The 24,554-nt window shown below is 46.4% G+C and overlaps 1 protein-coding gene across 1 annotated transcript in view; it reads left to right on the top strand.

Annotated features, from left to right (window-relative positions):
• TBC1D22B (TBC1 domain family member 22B) overlaps nucleotides 1–23,489 on the top strand; it is a 71,956-nt gene extending 48,467 nt beyond the window's left edge. Inside the window, exons 9-13 of the mRNA XM_059937475.1 lie at nucleotides 7,374–7,480; nucleotides 7,946–8,021; nucleotides 10,309–10,436; nucleotides 10,725–10,820; nucleotides 21,481–23,489. Coding sequence (XP_059793458.1) covers nucleotides 7,374–7,480; nucleotides 7,946–8,021; nucleotides 10,309–10,436; nucleotides 10,725–10,820; nucleotides 21,481–21,609 — 536 coding nt within the window. The 3' untranslated portion in view covers nucleotides 21,610–23,489. The remainder of the gene's footprint in view (nucleotides 1–7,373; nucleotides 7,481–7,945; nucleotides 8,022–10,308; nucleotides 10,437–10,724; nucleotides 10,821–21,480) is intronic.
• The last annotated feature ends 1,065 nt before the right edge of the window (nucleotides 23,490–24,554 follow it).

Below are 24,554 nucleotides of genomic sequence, written 5' to 3'. Positions count from 1 at the left end.
CTCCTGTTCCTCCCCGCCTGGCAAGGTGTGGAGGCCAAAGCTGAAACTGGACAGACTTGCGTAGTCTTTCACTGTCTTAAGAGGACGTTCCTTTTTTTCCTTTTAAAATGTAAACTTCCTATTGAAGTATAACATACACTTTTTAAAGTATATATGTCATTACATGCACAGCTCAATAAATTTCCCCTAAATAACCAGCACCCAAGTGGAACATTTCCAGCACTGCAGAAGTCCCCTTGTGTTCCCTTCTAGCCCCTCCCCTCACCCCAACAAGGGTAACTATTTTATTGACTTCTAACACCTCGATTAGTTTTGCCTGTCTCTAAACTTTATATAAATTGAATCATAGAGTAAGGATATTCCACTTTGCATTTTCATGCTACTGGTTTGGAGGGCACTGGGAGTGAGACCGATGCTAAATTTTTAGCACTCACCCTGTTTGGGACTTTACCCCTTTCTTCAAGGTGCCTCCTGGCCCCGTCTTCATAGATGCAGCAGCCTCATGTGTGATAGTTGAGACATATGAGACTCTTTCCAGCAACAGACACGTATGTGGGGACGCCCAGTCAGAATGCTGAGCTGAGCTGAGCTGCTTTCAGCGGACAGTTGAGAGCAGTGTGAGCATTTGGTGGGATGTCCAGTGCTGGATTTTCTCCCCTGTAGGAGGTAAGCTCTCCCAGGGCGAGTTGTAGCTTGTCATCTCCCGCACTGTAGGACCCGGCCTGCTCTCTCCCTGGTGGTAAACCAAGTGACACGTGCATGCCCACTTGCTCTCTCTCTCATCTGACCCCCCAAAAAATGAGAAATTATAACAGAGGAGAAATTGAGGTAGCCAACATAGTCAAGATGTTTGAGCCTAGATGAGGAGCCTCTGGGCAGCTGACATTGGCACTGGGGACCTTGGACTCCCTAGAGCCTGTTCACATACACAGTGTCTTGGTGACATGCTGCCTGGCTCTGTGGGTGGTCTTTGGGCAGGTCCTAGAAGGTGAAATGTGTGCTGGATCTGGCCCCTCCCTGCCCCCATAACCTGAATACTCATGTAGTTCAGGTTCATGTAATCTGAGGTCATAGCCAACAGCCACTTGTGTTTGTTAAATGAAAGTAATCCAAAAAAAAATAATAATAATAATCCAGGAGCCTCAGGAAAGTAGAAACGGTTTAGTGATATGTTGGTTTTTAAAATTAATTTTAGCCAGGCTGCCCCACGCTGAGTAGTGGACAGCCAGAGATCATTTTGAATTAATATTTACCTTTTAGTCACTGCCCTGATTGACAGGCATGGTGTCGGGAAGGGCTCCATGGTCAGCTGTTTCTCTGTGTCTTGGAAACAGCACGTCTCCTCTCACTCAATCTGGAACATGGTCCTCATGAAGCAGAAAGGCCCCGCATGGGTCTCTGCTCTTTAGGAACCTCAGAAGAAGTCTTTCCTCTAACCTCCTCCCTGTCCTCACTGCCCTTTCTTTGTCAGGTGGTTTGACTTTTCTGGGTTTAGCCGAGGGGCCCCTCTATTTTTTTTTTTTAATATTTATTTATTTATTTATTTGGCTGCGTTGGGTCTTCGCTGCTGCGCGGGCTTTCTCTAGTTGGCGGCGAGCGGGGGCTACTCTTCTTTGCTGTGCGTGGGCTTCTCATTGCGGTGGCTTCTCTTGTTGCGGAGCATGGGCTCTAAGCACGTGGGCCTCAGTAGTTGTGGCTAGCAGGCTCTAGAGTGCAGGCTCAGTAGTTGTGGCGCATGGGCTTAGTTGCTCCACGGCATGTGGCATCTTCCTGGACCAGCGATCGAACCCACGTCCCCTGCATTGGCAGGTGGATTCTTAACCACTGCACCACCAGGGAAGTCCCGAGGCCCCTCTACATTGTCCATGCTCAGCTGTGGTGGCCTTGTCTCAGCTGCTGCTATCAAATACTTGCCTGAAAATACCAGATGAATAACACCCAACAATAAGTTTCTATAGCACTTGAACCACTTAAAAATTAGTACATACAGGTGATCAGATGAATTCCTTGACACTTTTCTTAAAACTGTGTTTCTTTTTCTTTTTTTTTTAATATATATATATTTTTTTAACTTTTTATTTTTGGCTGCGTTGGGTCTTCGCTGCTGCACAGGCTTTCTTCTAGTTGCGGTGAGTGGGGGCTACTCTTCGTGGTGGTGCACGGGCTTCTCATTGCAGTGGCTTCTCCTGTTGGGGAGCACGGGCTCTAGGCGCACGGGCTTCAGTAGTTGTGGCGTGTAGGCTCAGTAGTTGTGGCTCACGGGCTCTAGAACGCAGGCTCAGTAGCTGTGGCACACAGGCTTAATTGCTTCACGGCATGTGAGATCTTCCAGGACCAGGGCTCGAACCCGTGTCCCCTGCATTGGCAGGCAGATTCTTAACCACTGCGCCACCAGGGAAGCCCAAAACTGTGTTTTTCTGGATGAAATATTTAACTCCTATTTTATGAAGTTCTTTAAATGTATAGCTGAAAAGGTTTTTTTTTCCTTTTCTCAATCAGTTTACTTTTGTGATCAGAAAATATTATGTAAGGTATTCTTATGAGTCCAGTTTAAAAAAAAAAAAAAGACAGGAATCCGGTAAGCCAGAGGCTTTGGAAAATAGAAGGGCTGTCTGTAGTCTGATGCCTTGAATCCTCTCATGCCTGCCAGTTGGGCTGATTAATTCTGACCCAGCAGATCACAAAATACAGAAATTGCCCTGCGATCACAGATGGTTCCTGGGAAACGCCTAAAGCAGTTAATGGACAAGTTAACTCTTGTCAGTTTAAGCAAAAGCGGTTCTTCCCGAAGCTGTAGGGGAGTGTTTGAGGCATAGGTGAGGCTGATTTTAGGCCCGAGATCTGGAGTTCTCAGAAAAATAAATACTTGACTGGGGCTACCACTCAGGTGGTACATTTTCTCAGCTAATAATGCCGGGCTTGACAGCATGTTCTTGTCAAGCCTGGAATGGGCAATTTGATTTTTATAAAGAGCTTTTGGGTTTCCTCTTTTTGGATGCTTTGCCTCTTAAAACAGCCATAAAATATCCCTTAAAATCTCACTCCCTCCAATCTGAGTCCTGGCTGCTGAATGCTGCATAATGACAACCAGAGACGCTGCCCTCGTTGGAGACTGTGTTGCTGGCATGGTTTCCCGTTCCAGCTTCAATTATATGTTGGATTTTCTCAAGTGGGACGTTTAATGATCCTTCTGAACAGACTGTTTATGCTGAATGAAGCCCTTCAGAGAGCATTTGGGCCTCCCTTTCTCTGCTGCTTTTTGATGGTGCACTCAGCTGACAGTTTTTGACTGAATGTGTGAATTTTATCCTCCCAGCAGCCAGAACACTAAAACTAAACTCTCCTCCCACTCTCTGAAATGCTGGTGAGCTCTCCCACTGACTGTGAAAGCCATGGGCTAACGGGCAGGCCAGGCGTAAGGGCAGAACATGGGGAAACAACAACCCCCAATTCGAGGCCCCAAGAGAGGGTTCAGCATCCTGTCTGGTCCCTTTTCCCCCTGGACAGCTAAAGGTTTGGAACTGGCACAGTTACTGAGAGCTGTATCTTACCAACTTAAACCTCATGTTCAGTTTTCTTCCTTGAGACCAGAAGGTGGAAATGGAAAGCTTTGAAAATTGACTTTTATTTTTTAGGTACGTTTGGAATTAGGTTAGGTTTGGCTGTGAATAACAGAGATCTAAAATAACAGTGGCTTAAACAAGGTAGAAGTTTATTTGTTCCTCATATAATAACAATAATACTAGCTAACATTTGCATAATGCTTATTTTATGGCAGACACTGTTAGCACTTTTCGTGTATTGATTTGTTTAACCCTTACAATGTGCATTGACACTAGTAGGATATTACCACCTTAACAGATGAGGCTTTGAGGCACGGAAGGTAAAGTCACTTGCCTAAAGCCACATAGCTCGTGAGTGACAGAGCCAGGATTTGAGCCACACAGTCTGGCTCCAGAGTCTGTGCCCTTAGCCACGTGCTCGTCTGTCTGACAGAAAAGCCACAGGTCACCAGGGCTGATGTGGCAGCTGTGCTCCCCAGTCTACTTGGGGACCCAGGCTCTTTCTCCCTTGTTACTCTGCTGTGTGTGCTTTCCATTCCCAGTGACATTCCCACTGCAATGTTCTGGAGTGGTAGAATGCCCAGGTAGGAAAAGACCCTTCAAATTATTGTGGCACTCTGGATTTTCTTTTGGGAAACGTGTATGAATAGTGGGAGTGGTTTTATCTTGAGCCTTCCTTGTGGGTTTCATTTTTTTCTTACAACCCTATTTTCTTTTTCTTTAATAAATTTATTATTTTTTTATTTTTGGCTGCGTTGGGTCTTCATTGCTGCACGCGGGCTTTCCCTAGTTGCGGCGAGCGGGGGCTACTCTTCGTTGCAGTGCACGAGCTTCTCATTGCAGTGGCTTCTCTTGTTGCGGAGCACGGGCCCTAGGCGCGCGGGCTTCAGTAGTTGTGGCATGCGGGCTCAGTAGTTGTGGCTCATGGGCTCAGTAGTTGTGGCTCACAGGCTCTAGAGCGCAGGCTCAGTAGTTGTGGCGCACGGGCTTAGTTGCTCCACAGCATGTGGAATCTTCCCGGACCAGGGATCGAACCCTGACCCCTGCAATGGCAGGCGGATTCTTAACCACTGCACCACCAGGGAAGTTCCACAACCCTATTTTCATAAAGAGGGAAACTACTGCCTTGGACGGTTGGTGTGATCAGTCTCGCTCACTAAAAAGAACACATGCTTCCCTAGCGCACTGCTGGGGGTCTGGTCCTGGAGAGTGGTCTGGTGGTAGCTGAGGTTAGGTCACTTGAACCTGTGGCCCAGAGTGGTTCTCATATGGTTCCTCTGGCCATTGTTCGCGGTAGTGGGAGTTGGAGGCACCTGGGTATCCATCCATGGGGGGAACGGATATGTAAAGGGGTGGTGCTCTGTGTGGGGCAGTGAACTAGAGGTCTGTACTGCAACACGGAAGGATCTTAGAAATGTAAGATGAAGCAACAAGAAAAAGGAAGATTCTGAGCTGGGTCTTAGAGCCCAGTATCACTTAATTAAATTAATAGTATATATATGGCCACCTCCCACCCCCACCCCCACACACAAGCCCCCACTATATAGTAAGTGTTTAAGTTAGAAAAATAGAAAGATGGTATTTTCTGGAAGGATTTTTTTTTACGTGGTTTCTCAAACGGACCTTTATATATTATCTGAAGTCTTCATTTCTTCAGGCTCAGTGTTGTTTTACAAAATCTTGTTTGTTCTTTTTTGGTGGTGAAAGGCAGATGTAGTCAATGGTAGCCCCTTTCTTCTAAAATCATGTGCATTTTTTCCTGACTATAAAAATTATGTTTATTGTAGAAATTTTGAATAGTAAGGCTTAAAGAAAATAAAAATTCGTTACCCCTACCACCTTGGGAATAAACACTGTAAACCTTTGTGATCTGTTTTGTCTTTCCTCTGTGATTATATAAACACATAAATATTGTATGCGCAGTAGTTGAGAGTAAACCATAAATAATTTTGTACTTTACTCCTTTCCCTCAATGCTGTGACATGCTTTCCCGTGTCATTACAAATTCCTAGTAAACTTCATCTAAAATAAACTATATCGTGCCTACTGTGTGCCAGGCACTGTTGTTGACACTTTACTTGTATTAACTATGGACTTTTACACTGTTCCCAGGGTCATAGCTTTTCTGTCAAAGCACCCCGCCCTCCCCAAAAGGGTTTTTACAGCCCTTGATGTCCATTAGAAAAACGCTGTTTATACAGGATGAGAATCTGAGAGTTGTGACACATTTCCCCAAGAAGGTCCAGATGTAGGTCTAAATAGAGCAATAATTCTCATAAATGAAAGAGAATACATTTCATCATATGCCCGTGTCTCTCTGCAGCACCAGGGACTGCAATGAACACCCTGTTTTCAAAACAGGGCTCCAAGGAGATAAGCTGCGTTTGGCACAGAACTCAAGGGCCTGAACATTTCCATGTGTGGCCTGTGACAGGCATGCAGGGGCCTGTAGGTTGAGGTGGCCTGTCTTGTCCACCTCTCTCTGGCAGGAAGGAAACATCACATGGCCTCTTCCTTCTTCTAGAAGACTGTTATGTTCTCCCCGCTTGTATCTCAGACCAGATAGACAACCTCTCACTCTTGTCACTTAGTGTGGGATTTCCATGAGAGGCTAATAGGCGATCCTCTTTAAAAGAGGTCCCATGGCTAAAGAAGCTGGGGAAATGCTGGATAAGCAAGGTTAAGGAGATTTACTTAATGCAGAATGTCTAATAACTTCTCAAATCCTTTTGTGTGCTATGATCTTCGTGAATCTCCAAGATGAGGATATATAATGCAGCATTTCTCAACCATATTTGTCTGTGGAACCTTTTTTCTTGAGTATCCTGTAGGATTGAGGTTTTGCAGAACCCATCTTGATAACTACCAGATTGGTGAGATTAAATCCTGGGAGCTTTCACGGGTTTGGGCCATCTTCCTTCACACACTCATCTTCACTTCTGAGTGGTGAGGCCATGGGTCTGCCTTGTCAGAACTGGAGGATTCCATCTTTAAAATGAACTATGGGGGCTACCTGATCCCACCTTTTCTCACTACCTGTAAGTGTGAGTGTGCTAGACAGTTCAGTGAATTTCTGAAATCAAGGAATTTTTCCAGACCATCTCCAGGGGGCTGGATATAGCTCTTTTTAAAAATTTATTTATTTTTATTTTATTTTTGGCTGCGTTGGGTCTTTGTTGCTGTGCACGGCCTTTTCTCTGGTTGCGGCGAGCGGGGGCTACTCTTCGTTGCGGTGCGCGGGCTTCTCATTGCGGTGGCTTCTCTTGTTGCGGAGCACAGGCTCTAGGTGCACGGGCTTCAGTAGTTGTGGCACGCGGGCTCAGTAGTTGTGGCTCACGGGCTCTAGAGCACAGGCTCAGTAGTTGTGGCGCACGGGCTTAGTTGCTCCGCGGCATGTGGGATCTTCCCGGACCAGGGCTCGAACCTGTGTCCCCTGCATTGGCAGGTGAACTCTTAACCACTGCGCCACCAAGGAAGCCCCTGGATATAGCTCTTTGAACAGGAGGCCTGAAGTATTTTTTCCCTCAAACTAAATGAACAAATGCAGTGGAAGAGGAAGATGTGTTGGCCCCAGCAAAACTGCTGTGAGAAATGGCCTGTTCAGCGTCGTAAGGAGATCCTCAAGAGCCTTCCTGGGACACGTTTGCCCACCTGACAAGGGGACGGGGAGGGCAGGCCCCTGTTCCTTGGCATCGCATTAGCCTGGCTCTCTCCTGGCCTTAAGGACCCCGTTGAAGATACTAGACTCTGTCTTTCTCTCTCCATTTTTTGGAGAAGACCTCTGGACTTTCTTCACCTTTTGTTTTACAGAAGAGGACGTGGAGAACTTTGATGTGACCAATTTGTCTCAGGACATGCTGCGAAGCATAGAAGCCGACAGCTTTTGGTGCATGAGCAAACTGCTGGATGGGATACAGGTGAGTGGTTCTGCCCTTGTGGGACACCTGGGTTGGGGCTCCCTGAAGCCCTTTGGGTTCCTTGTTGCTCTTCTGCATCAGACAGGGCCCCCCCACCCAGCATGGCTCCTCTCCTTTTTGGTCCATCCATCTTTACCTCGTTCATTAGCTTTACAGCTTTCAAAAGGCAATGGTCTAGTGTCCCCTGGAGCCTAAGGAAGTCTCCGTGTTGCCCTGCCTTTGTCATCAGACGGTGCCCCTCCTTTCTTCTGTGCTCCCGGGCCATGCGGTTTGCCTCCACAGCACAGGGCTCTCTTAGGCTTTCCTCACACTCTGCTGTTCTGTGAGATTCCTTTGTTCCGCATAACACTGGCACCAGCCTCGGAAAAACAGCTTGTGTTTTATAAATGTATTTCAGTGAATTTGAGGGATGGTGGCACGACTGTTTGGTACCCCTGTTCATCCTGAGTCCTATGTTGTTTGCAGGATAACTACACCTTTGCACAACCAGGGATCCAGAAGAAGGTCAAGGCACTAGAAGAGCTTGTCAGTCGGATTGATGGTAGGTTCAGAGGAAGAATTCTCTAGCAGTAGCACAGTGTGATTCTGACACAAGCCAGTTATGCTTGTGGGCCGCCTCCTCAGCCCCCTTCCAAGCCACGGCCCTTTTCAATTCACTCTGTGCTGTTGGCGGCACTGGCATCCTTCCGCATCTCAACCGGAAGGCGAGGTGAGAACTCTGCAGTTATGTCAAGTTCTTTTCTCTCCTTAGTTTTCTACCACTGAGTTCTGTCAGTCCTCCTTCAGCATCTCTCCTCAAATTCACTCTTTCTTCTCGATGTCCATAGCCACAGCTCTGGTCCAGCCTTGCTTGGGATTTTGCAACTTCCTCCTAGAAGGACTTGCCTCCTCCATACTCTTTGCTCTTCCACACCATCTATCACACACCTGCATCTTTCCAAAGCACTGTTCTGGTCATGTCCCTCTTTTGCTCTGAAACCTCCCGTGCTCTCCATTGCTTTCAGCGTCAAGTCTGTAGTCTGACCTTGTCCTTCATGCTGTGATGTGACTCAGGACTCCTGGGCTCCATGCCGGGTCCCCAGGTCTGACTGATACCCCAGCAGGACGTCCCATAGCTCCCTGTGACCTGTCTGGGTGGGGAATATGAGTCGTGGCTTCCTGAAGCAGAATGTCTCTGAGGAACAGGAGCCCTACAGTAAGTCCTTGGCTCTGGCCTGGAATCATGGAGTGTTAGAACTGAAGGCAACTCGGAAAGCCCTGCTGTTGACCGATGAGGAAACTGAGGCCCAGGGAGAGAAGTCGGAATTACTGTCACGTAGAGGTCTGACAGCGAGGTCTTCTGTTAAGAGGAATCTCTAGCACCAATTAATTCCACCAATTACTACACAACTGTTAAGTCCCATTGTCTGGTTTTCTGTCATGGATTTTTCTGCTTCACCAAAGCATTCCCTTCCCCAGTATAGAGATTGTATATCTTTCTCCTTTCCCAGGTTCTCTTTCCATGAAAACCTTCCCTGATTTGTTCCACTCACTCCAGCTTCCTTTTATGACTTAGGATTTCAGTCTTCCCAGCATGTTTGATTATTTACTATTTTTATCCTGTGCATCGTATGTGGGATACTTTTAGCCTCTTTGCCTTATTGCCCTGGCCCAACTGTTAGCTCCATGATGGGGCCCACATCCAGCTCTCTTGCATCCCTCCTGGTACAGGGCCTGTGCTAAGCTGTCTGACAAGGGCCAGGTTCCAGAGGGTCTGAGCTGTGGTTTTTGCCACTGTCTGGCCTGTCCTTTTTTTTTTCCTTTTTCCAGCCCTCAAAAATACCTGAAAAATACAGGCACAGTACTTTAGGATGGTGGATTTTTAAATGTATATATCTTTATGCTTTGAGTTATAGAAGTAATACTTAATCATTACAAAAATTTAGACACTTGAGAAAAACACAGGATAAAACGTAAAAATCCTCCCCCTTCCTTAAATTCTACTCCCCAGAAATAACCATCGTTGATAGTTACTCTTTCAAAAATTGTATTAAGTATTTGCCCCATGCAGGTGCTATTGTAAGCACTTTTATTTTCTCCTTTTATTCTCCCCCAAACTTTCTGAGGTATGGATGATTATCTACATTTATAGGTTAGGAAACTGAAGAGGGTAGTGATTTTTTTTTTTTAATCCTGTCAAGCAGTATTTGAGGGGCTGTCGTGTTGAACAGGGGTCAGGTTTGTTTGTGTTGCTCCAGAATACTACACCAATACCAAGGGGTGGGAGTGGGGAGGGAGCTAGTGTCTGCTAGTGTCGACGAGACACTTTCTGGTGAATCACTTAATACATCAGTGGGTGAGGCTGCCCTTGAGTGGAGTCGGTGAACCTCCTTCACTGGCGGTTTAAGTCCCTGCTGGCTGCCATCTGTCAGGGATGCTGAAGAGGAATCCTCACTGGTGGGAGGATGGCCAAGGTGACCCGCACCGTTCTTTTCCATTCTGGCTTCTTCTCTGATGAGTAACAAGGTCAAGCAGGCAAGTGAGCCTTATGTCTCCTGCTGTATGGCTCGAGCAGCCATGTGAAGGAAGAAAGGTGCCTAGAATATCACTGTGGGGTGTTCAAATAGTTCTACCACATGCAGGGCTGAGTAGTAACCATGCACTGTTGCTGCGAGGTGGTGGAGTCAAGCGTAAAGGATGGTCAGATGCCGGTTTGGCCCCTCTGTGTCTGGCTTCTCCAGGGAGAGTGGCTGAAAAGAAATGGAAAGCACCTTTTTGGCTCATGTGACTCTTTCAGGGTCCAGTCCCCTAGGTTACTCTCGGGGGGCCAATGACACTTTCTGTTTCAGAGCAGGTACATAATCACTTCCGGAGGTACGAGGTCGAATACCTACAGTTTGCCTTTCGTTGGATGAACAACCTGCTTATGCGGGAGCTTCCCCTTCGCTGCACCATCCGCCTGTGGGACACATACCAGGTATGAGGAGACCCCCGCCCTCTCCATGCCAGGCTGTCCCTGAGGCACCCAGCTCCCTGCCGGGTGTGCAGTATAGCTGCTCGGAAGTTCCCGCCACCTCCTTTCTACCTCTGTGTCTGCCTTAGCCTCATGGGCAGGGCCTCTGCTAAATCTTTTTAGGCCTCTGCTCAGCCAGCCATTAAAGGGGTGCTGTTCTGCTTTCCCACCTTGCAGAAGGATTGGCTCTGAGAGGGCTAGAGCCAGCTCCTTGTCAGGGCTTGGAGACCTAACAGTTTTTTCCCTTCCCAGTCTGAACCAGAAGGGTTCTCCCACTTTCATCTCTACGTGTGTGCAGCCTTCTTGATCAAGTGGAGGAAAGAGATCTTGGATGAGGAGGACTTTCAGGTGAGTGGCCTGGAGCTCAGCCCGCACTGGGGATGAGTGTCAGAATGGGAGTCACCCCGCTAGTGGGGCTGTGCGCATAGAAGCTACCACAGCAGGTACCTGGCTGGAAAGAGCAAAGGAGAAAGGATGCTCACAAGAGGGTGCCCTTCCCAGGTGGCAGGAAGGCACTGGGGCCCAGAGTTCTTCAGCGTGAAAGGGTCTTAGTGCCAGAAAGGCTGCAGAGCAGCTGGGCGGGTCTAAGAGACCTTTCAGTCATTCGCTGACCAGCACTGGTTGAATGCCTGCAACATACTAGGCACCATTGAGGGAGTAGGACATACAGAAAGTAGAACAGAGAACTCTGCTCTTGTAGAGCTTACATAGTAGTTAGGGAGAGACTTAAAGTAAACCAAAGCCTAATAAATAGTAAATTAAAATGAATGTTAGAAGGAGGTAAGAAATATAATTTTTTTAAAGGTAGAGCAGGATAAAGGGATTATTAGGTGGTAGGGGAGGGACAGGTTGCAATTTCAAAGTAGTCAGGATAGGCTCACTGAGAAGGTGACATTTGAGCAAAGGCTGGGAGAAGGTGAGGGAGCGAGCCATGTGGACATCTGGGGATCTGCGGGAAGAGAGTCCAGGCAGGAAGAACAGGCTTGCAGAGGCCATGGGGTCGCAATGTGCCTGGGCTGTTGGTGGAACCATGATGGTGGCCAGTGTGGCCTGGAGCAGAGTGGCCCAAGGGAAGAGTAGGAAGAAGTGAGGCCAGAGAAGTCACAAGGGACCCAGATCATGGAGGACTTCGTAGCCAGAGTAAGAACTTTGGCTTTTACTCTGAGTGGAAGGGGAGCCATAAGAGGGTCTTGAGCAGAGGAGGGACATGATCTGACTTACGGTTTCAGAGGTTCACTCTGGTGTGGACTGCAGGTGTGGGCAAGGCTGGAAGCAGGGAGACCACCCAGGAGGCTAGTGTAAGTCGTCCAGGTAACACACGAGAGTGGCTTGGACCTGGATGGTGGAGTGAAGGTGTGACAAGCGGCCTGAGCTTGGATATAGAGCCAACAGGAATTCCTGAGGAATTGTGTGTCGAGTATGACAAAGGGATGAGTCAGGGTGGCTTTGCAGTTTGTGAGAAGCTGTAGGAGGAGCACGTTTACGGAGGAAGATCAGGAGTTCAGTTTTGGGCATGTCGAATTTTAAATGCCATTAGACATCCGAATGGAGAGGTAGCATAGGGAGATAAACCTTAGGGGTCTGGAGTCGAAAGAGAGAGCAGTCTGGACTGGACATGTATGTTTAGGAGCCTTTGGCTAGATGGTCTTTAAAGCCAGCGCCTTGCATGAGATCCGAAGGAGGTGGGAGTGGACAGAGGAGAGAAGAGGGCCAGGCCTGAGCCCTGCACCCTCCTACGCAAGAGGTCAGGGAGGCGAGGCAGACAGGCAAGGAGGCAGGGGGGTGACCAGTGGGAGCCCAGCATCCTGGAACCCGAGGCGGGGATGTGAAGAAGACTGAAGAGGGGGCGGAAGCCAGGCAGCTGCTGCAGGGGGCCCAGGACAGGGGGAGTGGGGATAGAGGAGACAGGTTGCCAGGCTCTGCCATCTGCAGAGAGAGAGGCCTGAAGGCAGTTCATGGTCGTAATCTCTGGGGGTGGCAGTGGGCTTTTGTTTTCCTGCTTTGTGCATTGCTGAACTGAGGGGTTTGGGGGTTGTTTTTGTTTTTGTTTTTTTAATTTATTTTTATTTATTTATTTTTGGCTGCACTGGGTCTTCGTTGCTGCACGCGGGCTTTCTCCAGTTGTGGAGAGCGGGGGTTGCTCAGCAGTTGTGGCGCACGGGCCTAGCTGCTCCGCAGCATGTGGGATCCTCCCGGGCCAGGGCTCGAACCCGTGTCCCCCGCACTGGCAGGCAGACTCCCAACCACTGCGCCACCAGGGAAGTCCCTTTGTTTTTGTTTTAATGGGTATATATTCCTTTTGAAAATGGGAGGGGAAAAAGCCAGAGGAGGTTGAATGTTTTTCTAAGTTCTAACCAATACCGTAGGTGTTCTCAAGAACGGCAGCATCTCCAGGTGACCCCCGGGGAAGTCCCACTCTGTAACTGGTGTTAGGTGGTTAGAGCACAGAAGCCTGTTCAGCAGATAAATGGAAAGACAGGACCCAATTTGCCCAAGGAAGGGCTTTGGAAGAAAAAAGGAAAGAGTGGGCTTCTGTGAGTAGGTGGTAGCTACGGGGCCAAGGCTGCAGGCAGCGGATAAAGAGCCACAGCTTCTGCCAACCAGCAGCATGTGTGACGCCCTAGGATAAATGAGGACAAGGGGCTGGACTGGCCACGTGCTGGGCGAGCTGTCATAATGTGGTTGAGGTGGAGCAGGGTATCGAGAGCACGACGTCTAATTTGGTTATCATGAGCCAGGCTCAGAGGGCCTTGTCATATGTGATAAAAGTGCTTCCGAGATTAGCTCAGGGAGGTGGACGTGATTCCTGGAATGGCTTTTAGCCATTCACAATATCGATAGAGTATAGGACAATAGTCTGTGACTTTAAAACTCTGGTAGACATGGAGGTATTCTATGCTGGGTAGCATATTCGATTATCTGATGGATCTGAGGTCTTTCTGCACTAACCCACAGAATGACAGTGGACTTTTTGTCAGCTTATTAGCACCTCAGCTAGTCCTACTCATAGAGGAGTCTCCCCTCTTTCCTTTAGACAAAACAGAATGGGTGATTAAAGTTCCTTCCAACTCCATAGTTCTATAATTCTATGAATAATAAAAGAAAAACTGCACCTGGCTGTGTTAGGATAGATGAGCGGTGTCCCTTAGGAGACAGAAGCATGGCACGGGTGTGAGGAACAAGGGCAGAAGAGCGTTCTGTGGGGTTGTGAGATGCTGTTCTGTGACCTCTGTAGAGAAAGAAGGCCCATACATCCTAACTGCTAAAGGGCTGCCTGCAATTAAATCACTGCAGAGGGAGCTCTGTCAGTGAATACAGGTATCCCAGAGAGCCAAACAGGCCTAGCCTGGGGGAGAGAAGTTTTTAGGGCTAAAAGCTGAGTGACTCGAAGAAAAACCAGGTGAAGTAGCTGCAGATATAAAAGTTAGAGTTGTGGCAGTTTCAGCAGACCGGCCATGTATCACCCTTAAAGAGCAGAGAAGGGGAGCCAGCTGAGGGTATAGGGTGAAGCAGCAACCCTCCTTCTAAAGTTGGGGACTGTGCAGAATAGTACAGTGGTTAAGCCACGGTCTCTGGGGCCAGTCTGCCTGGTGTCAAATCCTAGCTCTGCCATTTTTCTAGGTGTGCGACCTTAAGCATGTAAATTGGCCCTCTATGCCTCAGTTTTCTTACCTGTAAAATGGGGATGAGAGTACTTACCTCCTAGGACTATTATGAGGATTATACAAATCACTACATGTGAAGCTGTTAGAATGGTATACTTTGCATATGGCCCTCAAAACAGTGAGCTTATTATCAGTAATATTACTTCCTGCAATGTACTCTGAGTCCGGGGAGCAGTGAAGTGAAGACAGCTTTAGAAACCCAAGTCTCTAAGTGGTTTTAAACTTACCTGAGTAAACCGTGCTGGGCTAATCCTGGGTGAAACCAAGCTGGATGACCAAATGGGGCTGGAGAGGAGGTGTTCAGAGGGTGCAGGGGCAAAGGGCGGTGCCCCAGCTGTGGTGAGAGTGCCCAGAAGAAAGGCGCCTGCCTCTCCCTAGCTGGGCGATTGTCTGGGGTCTGCTTGGGAGAGGGGACCAAAAACTGACATAGGAGGCTCACTTTAAGAGGTTTCTTGGACTTCCCTGGTGGTCCAGCGGTTGGGACTCTGCACTCCCACTGCAGGGAGCACGGGTTTGATCCCTGCTCAGGGAACTAGGATCCCACATCGCAGCGTGGCCAACAACAACAAAAAAAAGAAGTTTCCTTCCTGAGACCTCTGAGCAAGGGAACCTCAGGCGTGTCCGTGCACAGGTGCTGTAGGGGCAGAATGGCCCCATCCTCTGGGCCATAGGCTGCTTCAAATGAGAGCTTCCAGCAGATCTGCACCAAGGCTCTTTCATGGTAGAGGGGGCCTCGGCGATTCTGGCCCTCAGCCTGGGCGGGCGTAATAGAATAATGGTGATAATGTTAGGTTGCATCTTATGAAATTATTTTTATAGGTCAAAACAATCAAGTATTGGCAATTTAATAAGGTTCAATCTAATAATAACTAATTCTTAGTACTTTTAATGTACCAGGCACTATCCTAAATGTCTCTCTGTGTTAATTCATTGCAACAGTCCCACAAGATAAGTTGTAATTACTACCCCCATTTCACAAATGGGGAAACTGAGTCACGGAGAGATTTGACTAGGCCAAGATCACCCAGGGAGTAAGTGTAGAGACCTGGAATCTGTGCTCTGGGCATGGATTATGCTCTGATGCCTCTCCCTCAGGGCCTGGCCAGGCACTTCCTGGGGCACGTGAGCTCGGTTTACGTGGTACCTGCTCACGGGCAAGGTTCTTCCTCCCCCTCCCCCTCCTCCATTATTATGGAGGTAATAATTTCCTAGATACATTATTTTATGTAAGTCAGAGAGAACAGGCACTTGAGCAAATGCCTGGTCACCTGCAGCCTAAAACGTCGCCTCGGGAAAAGCAGCATCTTTGAGAGTCTAGGAGAGCATGGGACCCCACAGATGGCTCAGAAGTGATGTTGAGAAGCCCCGCGCAGGGAACTCTAAGACTAATAACCACAGTTCCTTTAAATACATAAAAAGGGAACTGGCAGAGGAGTTGTGGGACCAGCTGATGACTCTAAACCAGAGTAGCAGCTCATCTCAGAATCCTTTGCTTTCATCTTATGGAAGAAAACCTCGGAGAGATTCCCACTCTGAAAGTGACTTTTGTAGGAGATAGGTCAGAGTTATTAAATGAAATAGTGCTAAGTCCGTGGGATGTTCCAGGCCTAAATAACAAACTAAATGTAAATAAATCCCTTGAACCAGATGGCGTCCACCCACCACTTCTGCAGGAACTCAAGGGTAGGATTGTGAAACATTGCCCAAATGCAGGCCCCATCTTCACAGATATCCAGTAAATTGCCAGTTTGAATCCTGCCCAGAAGAAGGGTTCAGAGACAACGCTGGGACCTAAAGATCTTCCACCAAGAACAAGCTGGTGTGAGAAAGGGCATGATTCCTCAACATGTAAACAAAACAAACATTGGAGGGGGACTCGGCTTTCTCTGGTGGGGGAACTTGCTAAAAGTACTAGGTGCTTTGACACCAGGGAAGCCTATGAATACGTTTGACTGAAAAAGTTTGCATACAAGGACATGTTTTTGAAAGTTTTTATTGAAACCAAGGGAATTGTTTTGCTACCTCACTGATTATCAAAACAAGAGGGATTTGTTTCAAAATACTTATTTGACTAGGAAAGTATTTTTACACGCGTGAATACACTTAACGTTTGCAAAGAATGTTCCAGTATTGCTAGGTGATTCTGTATACAGAGTTATATTTAGTAGTATATATTTAATGTGACCTGTTAAGTTCTTTGCTGTTAATTATTACTCATCCTCTTTGGTTGTCCTTGGCCCTTATTACCGAGTAAAATTAATCAACTCTTCCGGATTTCCTTCAAACAGCCTCTTCTATGACTTCTTTTCTTTTCATTCCTTCTCCATCATGCCCCACTTTTCTTACTCCAGGCATGCAGCATATAGTATAGTGGTTATGAGCACAAGCTCTAGAACCAGATTGCCTGGGTTCCAATCCCAGCCTAGCACTACGCTCTGACCCCAGGCAACTTCCTTAACTTCTGTGCCTCAGTTTCCTCATCTGTAAGGTGGAGGTAATAATATGTGCCTCATAGAGTTGATGTGAGGATTAAATGTGGTAGTAGAGTACGTGTGAAGAACCCCATCTGGTGAGTAGTAAGTGCTCAGTAAATGATAATTACCATTATGAAGACTATTATCTTTCATGGTCCCCCTCTTCCCCATCAATTCTTCCATCTGTTGGACATTCTCTAATGACTTTCCCCTGCATTTTTTTTCTTACCAAGGCCTCTTTGCTTGTTACCTACTACCCCTTCTCCTTTGGCCCCCTTGTCTAATTGTTGTCTTCCCCCCACCCCCTCACACATGGCTCAGATTCTTCCTCTGCAATATTCCGTTTCCTTTGGAATCTGTGGATTCTCAGAAGGTACCTTTTTCAGCCATTTCGAGCTTTTCTTTTCTGGAAGCCGTTGCCCCCTTCTGTTAACGTGGAAACACTCTCTGCTGTTTGCCTCACAAGCTGTCTTCTCACAGCTGTAGTGTTTCACCTGACTGCATGTTATGCTTAGTGCTCCCATGAGCTGGCTTTGTAACAAATGTTGTTGTTCCCCACCCTAGCAGTGTCTCTTCTTTACCCCTTGATTAAAGCACCTGATTTGTGATTAACACCTTCTTTCCCCACACATGATAATTTGGTTTCTACTTCTTTATCCCTAATTTATCAATGCATGGGCAGGGTTCCCATTGTTACAGCATTGTGTGGGCGGTGCAGTTCCTAGGCATGGCCACCAGGTGGCAGAATGGTTCCTCCATCTAAGCCTCCCTGCCCTTGGGAGAGGTGGGAGGTTGACTTGGTCAGGGGAAGAAATATTTCAAGGCTTCTGGGAGGTTTTTAGCAAGACTAGAAGAATTGGAAATTACAGGTAGAGCTTCTCCTATCAAAGAATATTCTCTTCTAGAGAGGTCACCCCTTTGTTGGTTATTTTTGCTTGTCAATTATGCAAGTGTGTGTAACCATTATAGAAAAATTAGAAATACCAATAAGCAAAAAGAAAAAATAAAAAGTTACCTGAAATCTTACCACACAAAGGTGATACATCTCCTTCCAGACATTTTGCCATGCAAATCCATATGAATAAAAACATATTGTATGTACGTAACTGTTAATGGAAACATTTTGTATACGTTGTTTTTGTAACCTCTTTTTATCACTGTACAAAATATAGTGGGTGTTCTATAATGTCAGAAAACATAAATCTATATGATTTTCCCCATTTTTGTATTTTTTTCACATTACATGAGTACATGCTTGTACAAAAATTGTGAAAACATTAAAATAATAACTTGAGTGCAGGGTTTTCCAATTTACAGATTTATCTTTTTTTTTTTTGGCTGCGCCACACAGGCCCTCGGCAGTGAAAGTGGCAGTGAAAGCGTGGAGTCCTAACCACTGGACCACCAGGGAATTCCCTTGACTTATGGCTTTGAGTTCTGTTCTCAGGCTTGGAAATCTCAGGGACAGGAGTTACAATTAACTAAGTTTGTTGAATGAGTATTCAGTGCTGGTAGAGATCTAGGGAAATGAGCATTTTTCTGAGTGAGCTTTAAGTACCTTTAAAATGTTCATGCCCTTTGATACAGTAATTGCATTCCTAGGAATTTAGCCCAAGGAAATCATCTAAAATATGGCTTTTTGCACAAGGCTGTTCATTGTAATTTCATTATAGTGAAAACCCAGAAATGATTAAATGCTCAAAGCAGGAAGATGTAAATTATGGTACATCTGCATCATGGAAAATTCTTTGGCCGTTGAAAATGTCTAAAAGGAGTTTTTAATATTAGAGGAAATGCTTATGATAAATGCTAAACAGATTCAAAATTATTTTGAGAAAGTATTTCAACTGTGTAAAATGTGCAGAAGAACTAGAAGGAAATATGCCAGAATCTTTAAACGTGGCTTCCTCTTGATTATGAAGTTAAGGGTAATTTATTTTCTGAGTTTCTACTTTTTACAAAGTAAACAAAACTTTAAACTTCCAGAGAATGTGTATTACTCGAAAAAAAATTTTATAAGTAGGTAATATACAAAGACTTTATTGTAATAATTGAAAACAAGGGGACGTATGATGAGAAAAAGTGAAATTCTCCCATCCCCAAAGGTAACCACTGTTAACAGTTTACCACCTAGCCTTCTAAAAATTTTATATACCTATGTACATATACAAACATATAGTTGTGTTTTTTCTTTTACCTCAGTGGGATCGTACTATGAGTATTTTTCTGCAACTTGCTTGTTCCTCCCCACCCCCGCCAAAATGTCTTTGATATCTTTGCACCTTGGCACATGTAGTCCTGCTTCATTTTACAGGTGATGCCTTGTACTTCATGATTTGGATAAGTGGTTTATCTAAGTGTCCCACACTGACAGACACTTCCCTCGTGTCCTTTTCCCCACTATTTGAAGCGATGATGCGGTGCAGACCCTTGTACAGGAGTGCGAATATTTCCTGAGGCGAGGTACATAGAAGTTGAGTTGCTGGATCAGAGACCATGTGCATTTCTGGTTTTTTGTTTTGTTCTGGTTTTGGTTTGTTTGTTTGTTTTGGCCGCACTGCCACAACTTGGCGGGATCTTAGTTCCCTGACCAGGGATCGAAACCGGCCCCCCGGCAGTGAAAGCTCCAAGTCCTAACCACTGGGCCAGCAGGGAGTTCCCTGCATTTCTGGTTTTGATAGATGTGGCCTGTGTTTGTTAAGATGATATACACTTGTCTCTTGAAACCAAGACCAGAGAATAACAGTGGCGTAAAACAAGGTAGTTGTTTACTTCTCTTCAACTAACAGTCTGAGCGTAAGAGTCCAGGGCTAACAGGCTCACATGGCTCCAGAGTAGCAGGGGCTCGGATTTCTGCTCTCATGTTGCTCTGCCGTCTTCAACACATAGCTTTATTCTTACGGTCTGAGATGACCACTTCCACTCCTCCATTCCTAGCCATTTTCTAGGAAGGAGAGAAGGGTAAGCTTAGGGCAGAACCCAGGAGTTACACTGTCTCCAAAATTGGCCAGAACTTAATCATGCTGGCCATACACAGCCTTGATGTGCTTAGGCAGCTTTGTGCCCCGCTAAATTTCTATTACTAAAGGAAGAAATTTTATAAAAGATATGCAGGACCTCTACACTGAAAACCACAAAGCATTGCTGGATGGTGCGAATCAGCCAAAGGCAGGGTTCTAGCATGTTGGTGGGCCCTTGATATTTTGTATATATCTATTCGCATCTGTTTTTTCCATTTGGTGGTTTTCCTTTTTTTCTTACTGATTTGTAGGTACTCCTATTTTTATTGTGGATATTAACCTTTTGTCTTTTATAAGTGTTATATTTTCTTACAGTCAGTTTCTTATATTTCAACCTTGTTTTTGTGCCTCCACATATTGAGGTTTCAAAATTGTATCAAATCTGTCAGCCTCTTTTTGTCTCTGGGTTTTGTCTTGCTACTATTTCTTTAATAATCAGAAAAATAAGAAGAATATCCAGTTCAGAAAGAAGACAGAGAAAGAACACAGAGTAGCAGCAGAAGCATGGGTAGCTAAATTACAGAGATAACCTAAAGTCTCACATTCATTTTTTAAAAAATTTATTTAATTAATTAATTTATTATAAATTTATTTATTTTATTTATTTATTTTTGCCTGCGTTGGGTCTTCGTTGCTGCGCGCGGTCTGTCTCTAGTTGCGGCGAGTGGGGGCTACTCTTCGTTGCAGCAGGTGGGTTTTCCATTGCGGTGGCTTCTCTTGTTGGCAGAGCACGGGCTCTAGGCGCGCGGGCTTCAGTAGTTGTGGCACGTGGGCTCAGTAGTTGTGGCTTGCGGGCTCTAGAGTGCAGGCTCAGTAGCTGTGGCGCACGGGCTTAGTTGCTCTGCAGCATGTGGGATCTTCCCGGACCAGGGCTCAAACCCATGTCCCCTGCATTGGCAGGCGGATTCTTAACCACTGCGCCACCAGGGAAATCCTCACATTCATCTTTTACTCTAATATCCTCTTTAACAGGCTATCTCCATGGAGCTGTTTGAGGGACCTGGGCTTTGAAAACTGAATAAGATTTAGATAGGGAGAGGAGAAAAGAGGAGGTGTTCCAAGCGAAAGGAACAACCTAAATTAAACCCTGGAGGCACAGATAAATGTGGCTGAAGTGGACCTGGCTGGATGAGGCTCATATGTTGGGAACAGTGGGAAATCAGCTGGACAGGTCGGTTGAGGAGAGTCTTTGGAGAACAGGGCAGAGGATAAATAAAGTGATTACAAGTGAACACTGGGATTCAGAGAAAGATGTCAAATGCAAAAGGGTACATAGCAGCCTTATCAATAAAGGTTTTGTTTTGGTTTTTTTCCTTAAAGGAAACAAGTATCTAATAAAAGGGAAAAAGGGAAACGGTTGAGTCAATTAGGGTATAGCCACATGCTAGAATACTGACATTGAGAATAATCATTTTTGAAGGCTGCATGGAAAAACACAAAAATTATAGTAAAAAAGGATGGTTAAAAAGCATGTAAAATCATAATTATGATTACAGCTATTTAAAGAAATATGCATGTGAAAAAAGGCTGAAAAGGAATACTTTGAAATTAAGAGAGGTATATTTGGATGATGAGTGATTATTTTTCTCTTTTAAAGATCCTTATTTATTGTTGTCATTCTCTATTTATAATATTATTAAAGAGGCAGGTGTTAGTGGATCAGAAATTGAGCAGAGGCTATTCAAGGCTTCCTGAAGGTGAACCTTAGTTCACCCAAGGGCTCTGTGCCGCCTGGGAGGAGGGAGACCAGACCCTTGGGGTGCATGACCCAGGAGAAGGGGCTCCATTCCAGGGCCTGCCGATCCCTTGGTCAGTGATAAAATGATGAAAGTCCTTTCTTGCATTCCAGGGTCTCCTCATGCTGCTACAAAACCTACCTACGATACACTGGGGCAACGAAGAGATTGGGCTGCTCCTCGCTGAGGCATATAGACTCAAGTACATGTTTGCCGACGCCCCCAATCACTACCGCCGATAGGTGCTGTCTCCCCGCGGGGACCCAGACTGCCCCCATCTCTGATGGCAATCTGATCACTGTGGCCACTGTGCGAGCCGTGGACCCCGGCCAGGAACCACTCCTGCTGTAAAAAGCTCACATCCGCCGCCCAGGTCTTAACTTTTTGGCGTGCCTGTCCGCCACTCCATGTCTCCAGATGGCTCTCCTGGACCACTATCAGTATTCCATGACGTGTGGATGGGCCCAGCTCTGGGAGAGGACAGAAAAGGAGGTACAGGGTTGTCCGCCCCTTTAAAAGAAACTGGACAGAAGAAGGGGAAGGCTCAGGGTCTCAAGTCACATTGCCCTACTGGACTGGCTGTCTCTTGCCTCCCAGCTCCAACTGATACTGTTGCTTTTTCGTGACATAGTTTGATTTGCTCACAGGTCAAAAACGCCTTATGTTTTCAAAAGACTCCTGGCCCCTCCCCTCTACCCCCAATTCCTAGCCTTTCTCCTTCTGCCCAAGTCTGAGCCAGTGAGGGGCAGCTTTTTAAGACCATTGTTCTCAGATGGAGGAAGCACTGGATGCTTATAACTCTGGGAAGAGGTCTACACCCAAGGGCTGGGAATATCATTTTTCCTTTTCTCACCAGACATCTGTATGTGTGCCTGCGTCTGTGTGTGTATGTGGGTATACACACCCATCAGCATTTAGTTACACGTCTGAATGTCTGTGTCCAGATTATCCCCATTGCAACCAGCTGGGAAGGGCCCCAGTGACCACATACACAAGCATCCCTTGAGAAGGATCAGGGCAGGGGAGGGAGAAGGGGCTTTTTACCTCTCCAGACCCTTTTTCCATGATGACCCACTCCAAGATATTATGTGTAAATTGTGTTATTATGTATATGGGTAAAGATGTATAAATATATGTCTTCTTTGTAGCAGATATGATTTTATATTTATAATGTGCATCAACATGTGAAAGCAATCTAGGTCACTAGCACAAATGAAGTTGCCAGGCAGGTGGCTTCAGCACCTCCAGGTTGGTTTCTGGGTGCCCTCCTGTGAGGGAAGTGAATGGGAGTCTGCTAGAGTGAGCACAGCCAAGCAGATGGAGCTGCTTTGAAGACCGGGTGGCAGCCAACCCAAGCATCAGTGTCTCAGAGTTTTTCTCTCCCCGCCCCCCCCCCCCCGCCCCTCAATCCCTGCCCCAGTCCTTTGTGGAGCATCTGCCGTGCTCCTTACACGTCTTCAGCGGTCAGAGCTCCCCACCCTTCACCCCTAGCAGCCTCCCAGAGAGAGGACTACAGAGGCAGAAGCCCTTCTGCATGTTTCAGCCCCCGCCTTTCCCCTGGAAGCTGGGGAGGGCTTTTGTTTTTACATTTTTAAGTCAGCATTGTATTCAAGACAGAAGCTGTGACTGACTTTCAGTGCCAAGGAGAGGGGTTCCTGTGTGTCCCTGGGGTTTTGGGCTCTTCCCAGAGAGAGGTGTTCGGTGTCCCCCACTGTAACCATCGCACCCCACACAGCTCATGAGATGTGTGACCTGTGTTGGATGTTGGGTGTTTGGTAGTGAAGAGGTGGCAGGCAGCCGGCACCCTCGTGGAAAGCCAGGCAGTTTTCCCCTGTGGGTAAGGCCCTGAGTCTGCCAGTGAAGCCCACCACACTGGCATGTTACATTTCTCATCGGGAGCTGTTTCTCAGGCATTCTTTCTAGCCCTTTCCTTTTCCCCTTCAGTGTGCCTCAATAGTCTCCTTCACAGAGTGAGAGGGCTGTGATCCTCCCTCGATGGACTAACTAAAGAAAGACACTTGTGTTCCCAAGTGGTGGTTTTATTTTTTTAGTTTTTATGTTTGTATGGGAAATTGTGGATAAAGTGAAAGAATTGTAAATAAACAGTGTATTTCCTCCTCCACTGCTGATTTTTCTGCCATGGATTTGTGTAACCTGGAACCTAACGTCTCCTTTTCTCAGGTTCTTCGTGCTGACGCCAGTAAGTACGGGGGAGAAGCCTTCTGTAGGGCAGGCAGGGGACCAACAGAAGATAAGGCAGCCTCGGAGGATGCGGCAAACACTCGCCGAGCACCTCCTCTGTGCAGGACACTGTGGAAACTACAACAATGAGTAACGTGGTCCCTCCTAGCTGACGTTTATAGGGCGCCTTGCTGTGCGCCAAGCACTGTGAAAAACACTTGAGGATTATTTAATTTATCCAAAAAGGAGTATATAATGTAATGGAGGTTAGAAAATGGACTAGAATTTCAGTGCTGTATGAAAGCCTAGAGATATCTAGCTCAACAACCCTCACTGTTCACAGAGGAAAACCCAACCCAAGGCCAAGGAAGGGAGCATCGGAATGAGAACTAGAGGACAGGTCTTCCAGCTTACCTGCACTATGTTTTTCCCACCAAATCATGCAGAACTCAAATGTTTTCCAAGACTGGCCCTCCATTTAGGGTTTTCATTAAGGTTTTGGTTTTGGGGTTGTTGGTTGTTTTTGTTTGTTTGTGTTTTGTTTTGTTTTGTTGGTTGGTTGGTTTTTCTCTTGGTAACCTTACTGTGAAACGTCTCAAGGAAGGCAGTTGACTGCACTTTTCTTCTACAAAGAATAGGTTGGAATGGTGGTTTCTCCACCCAGAACGTCTTCCTGGGAATCCCTGGAGAGTGTTTCTTGGTTTCAGTCATTAGGAGCTATATTAGGATTAGATTCAGCTACATGTTAACACAAACCAAAAATAACAGCAGGGTTTACACAACATGGGAATTTACTTCTCCCTACCATGAAAGTCCAGAAGTAGGCAACCCAGGGCTGGTGTGCTGAGTCTGTTTCACAAAGTCTTTAGGAACCTGGACTCCTCCAGGTCTTCATGGTCAAGGTGGCAGCTAGCACTCCAGCTACTACATCCACTTTCCAAGCAACAAGATGGATTAAAGAAAGGAGACAAAAAAGAGTGCAGGAAGTGTGTGAGCAGTGTTCTAT

Source organism: Balaenoptera ricei, chromosome 11 (genome assembly GCF_028023285.1).
Source record: "Balaenoptera ricei isolate mBalRic1 chromosome 11, mBalRic1.hap2, whole genome shotgun sequence".
Lineage (NCBI taxonomy): Eukaryota > Metazoa > Chordata > Mammalia > Artiodactyla > Balaenopteridae > Balaenoptera > Balaenoptera ricei.
This window is presented reverse-complemented; position numbering and strand designations above follow the sequence as displayed.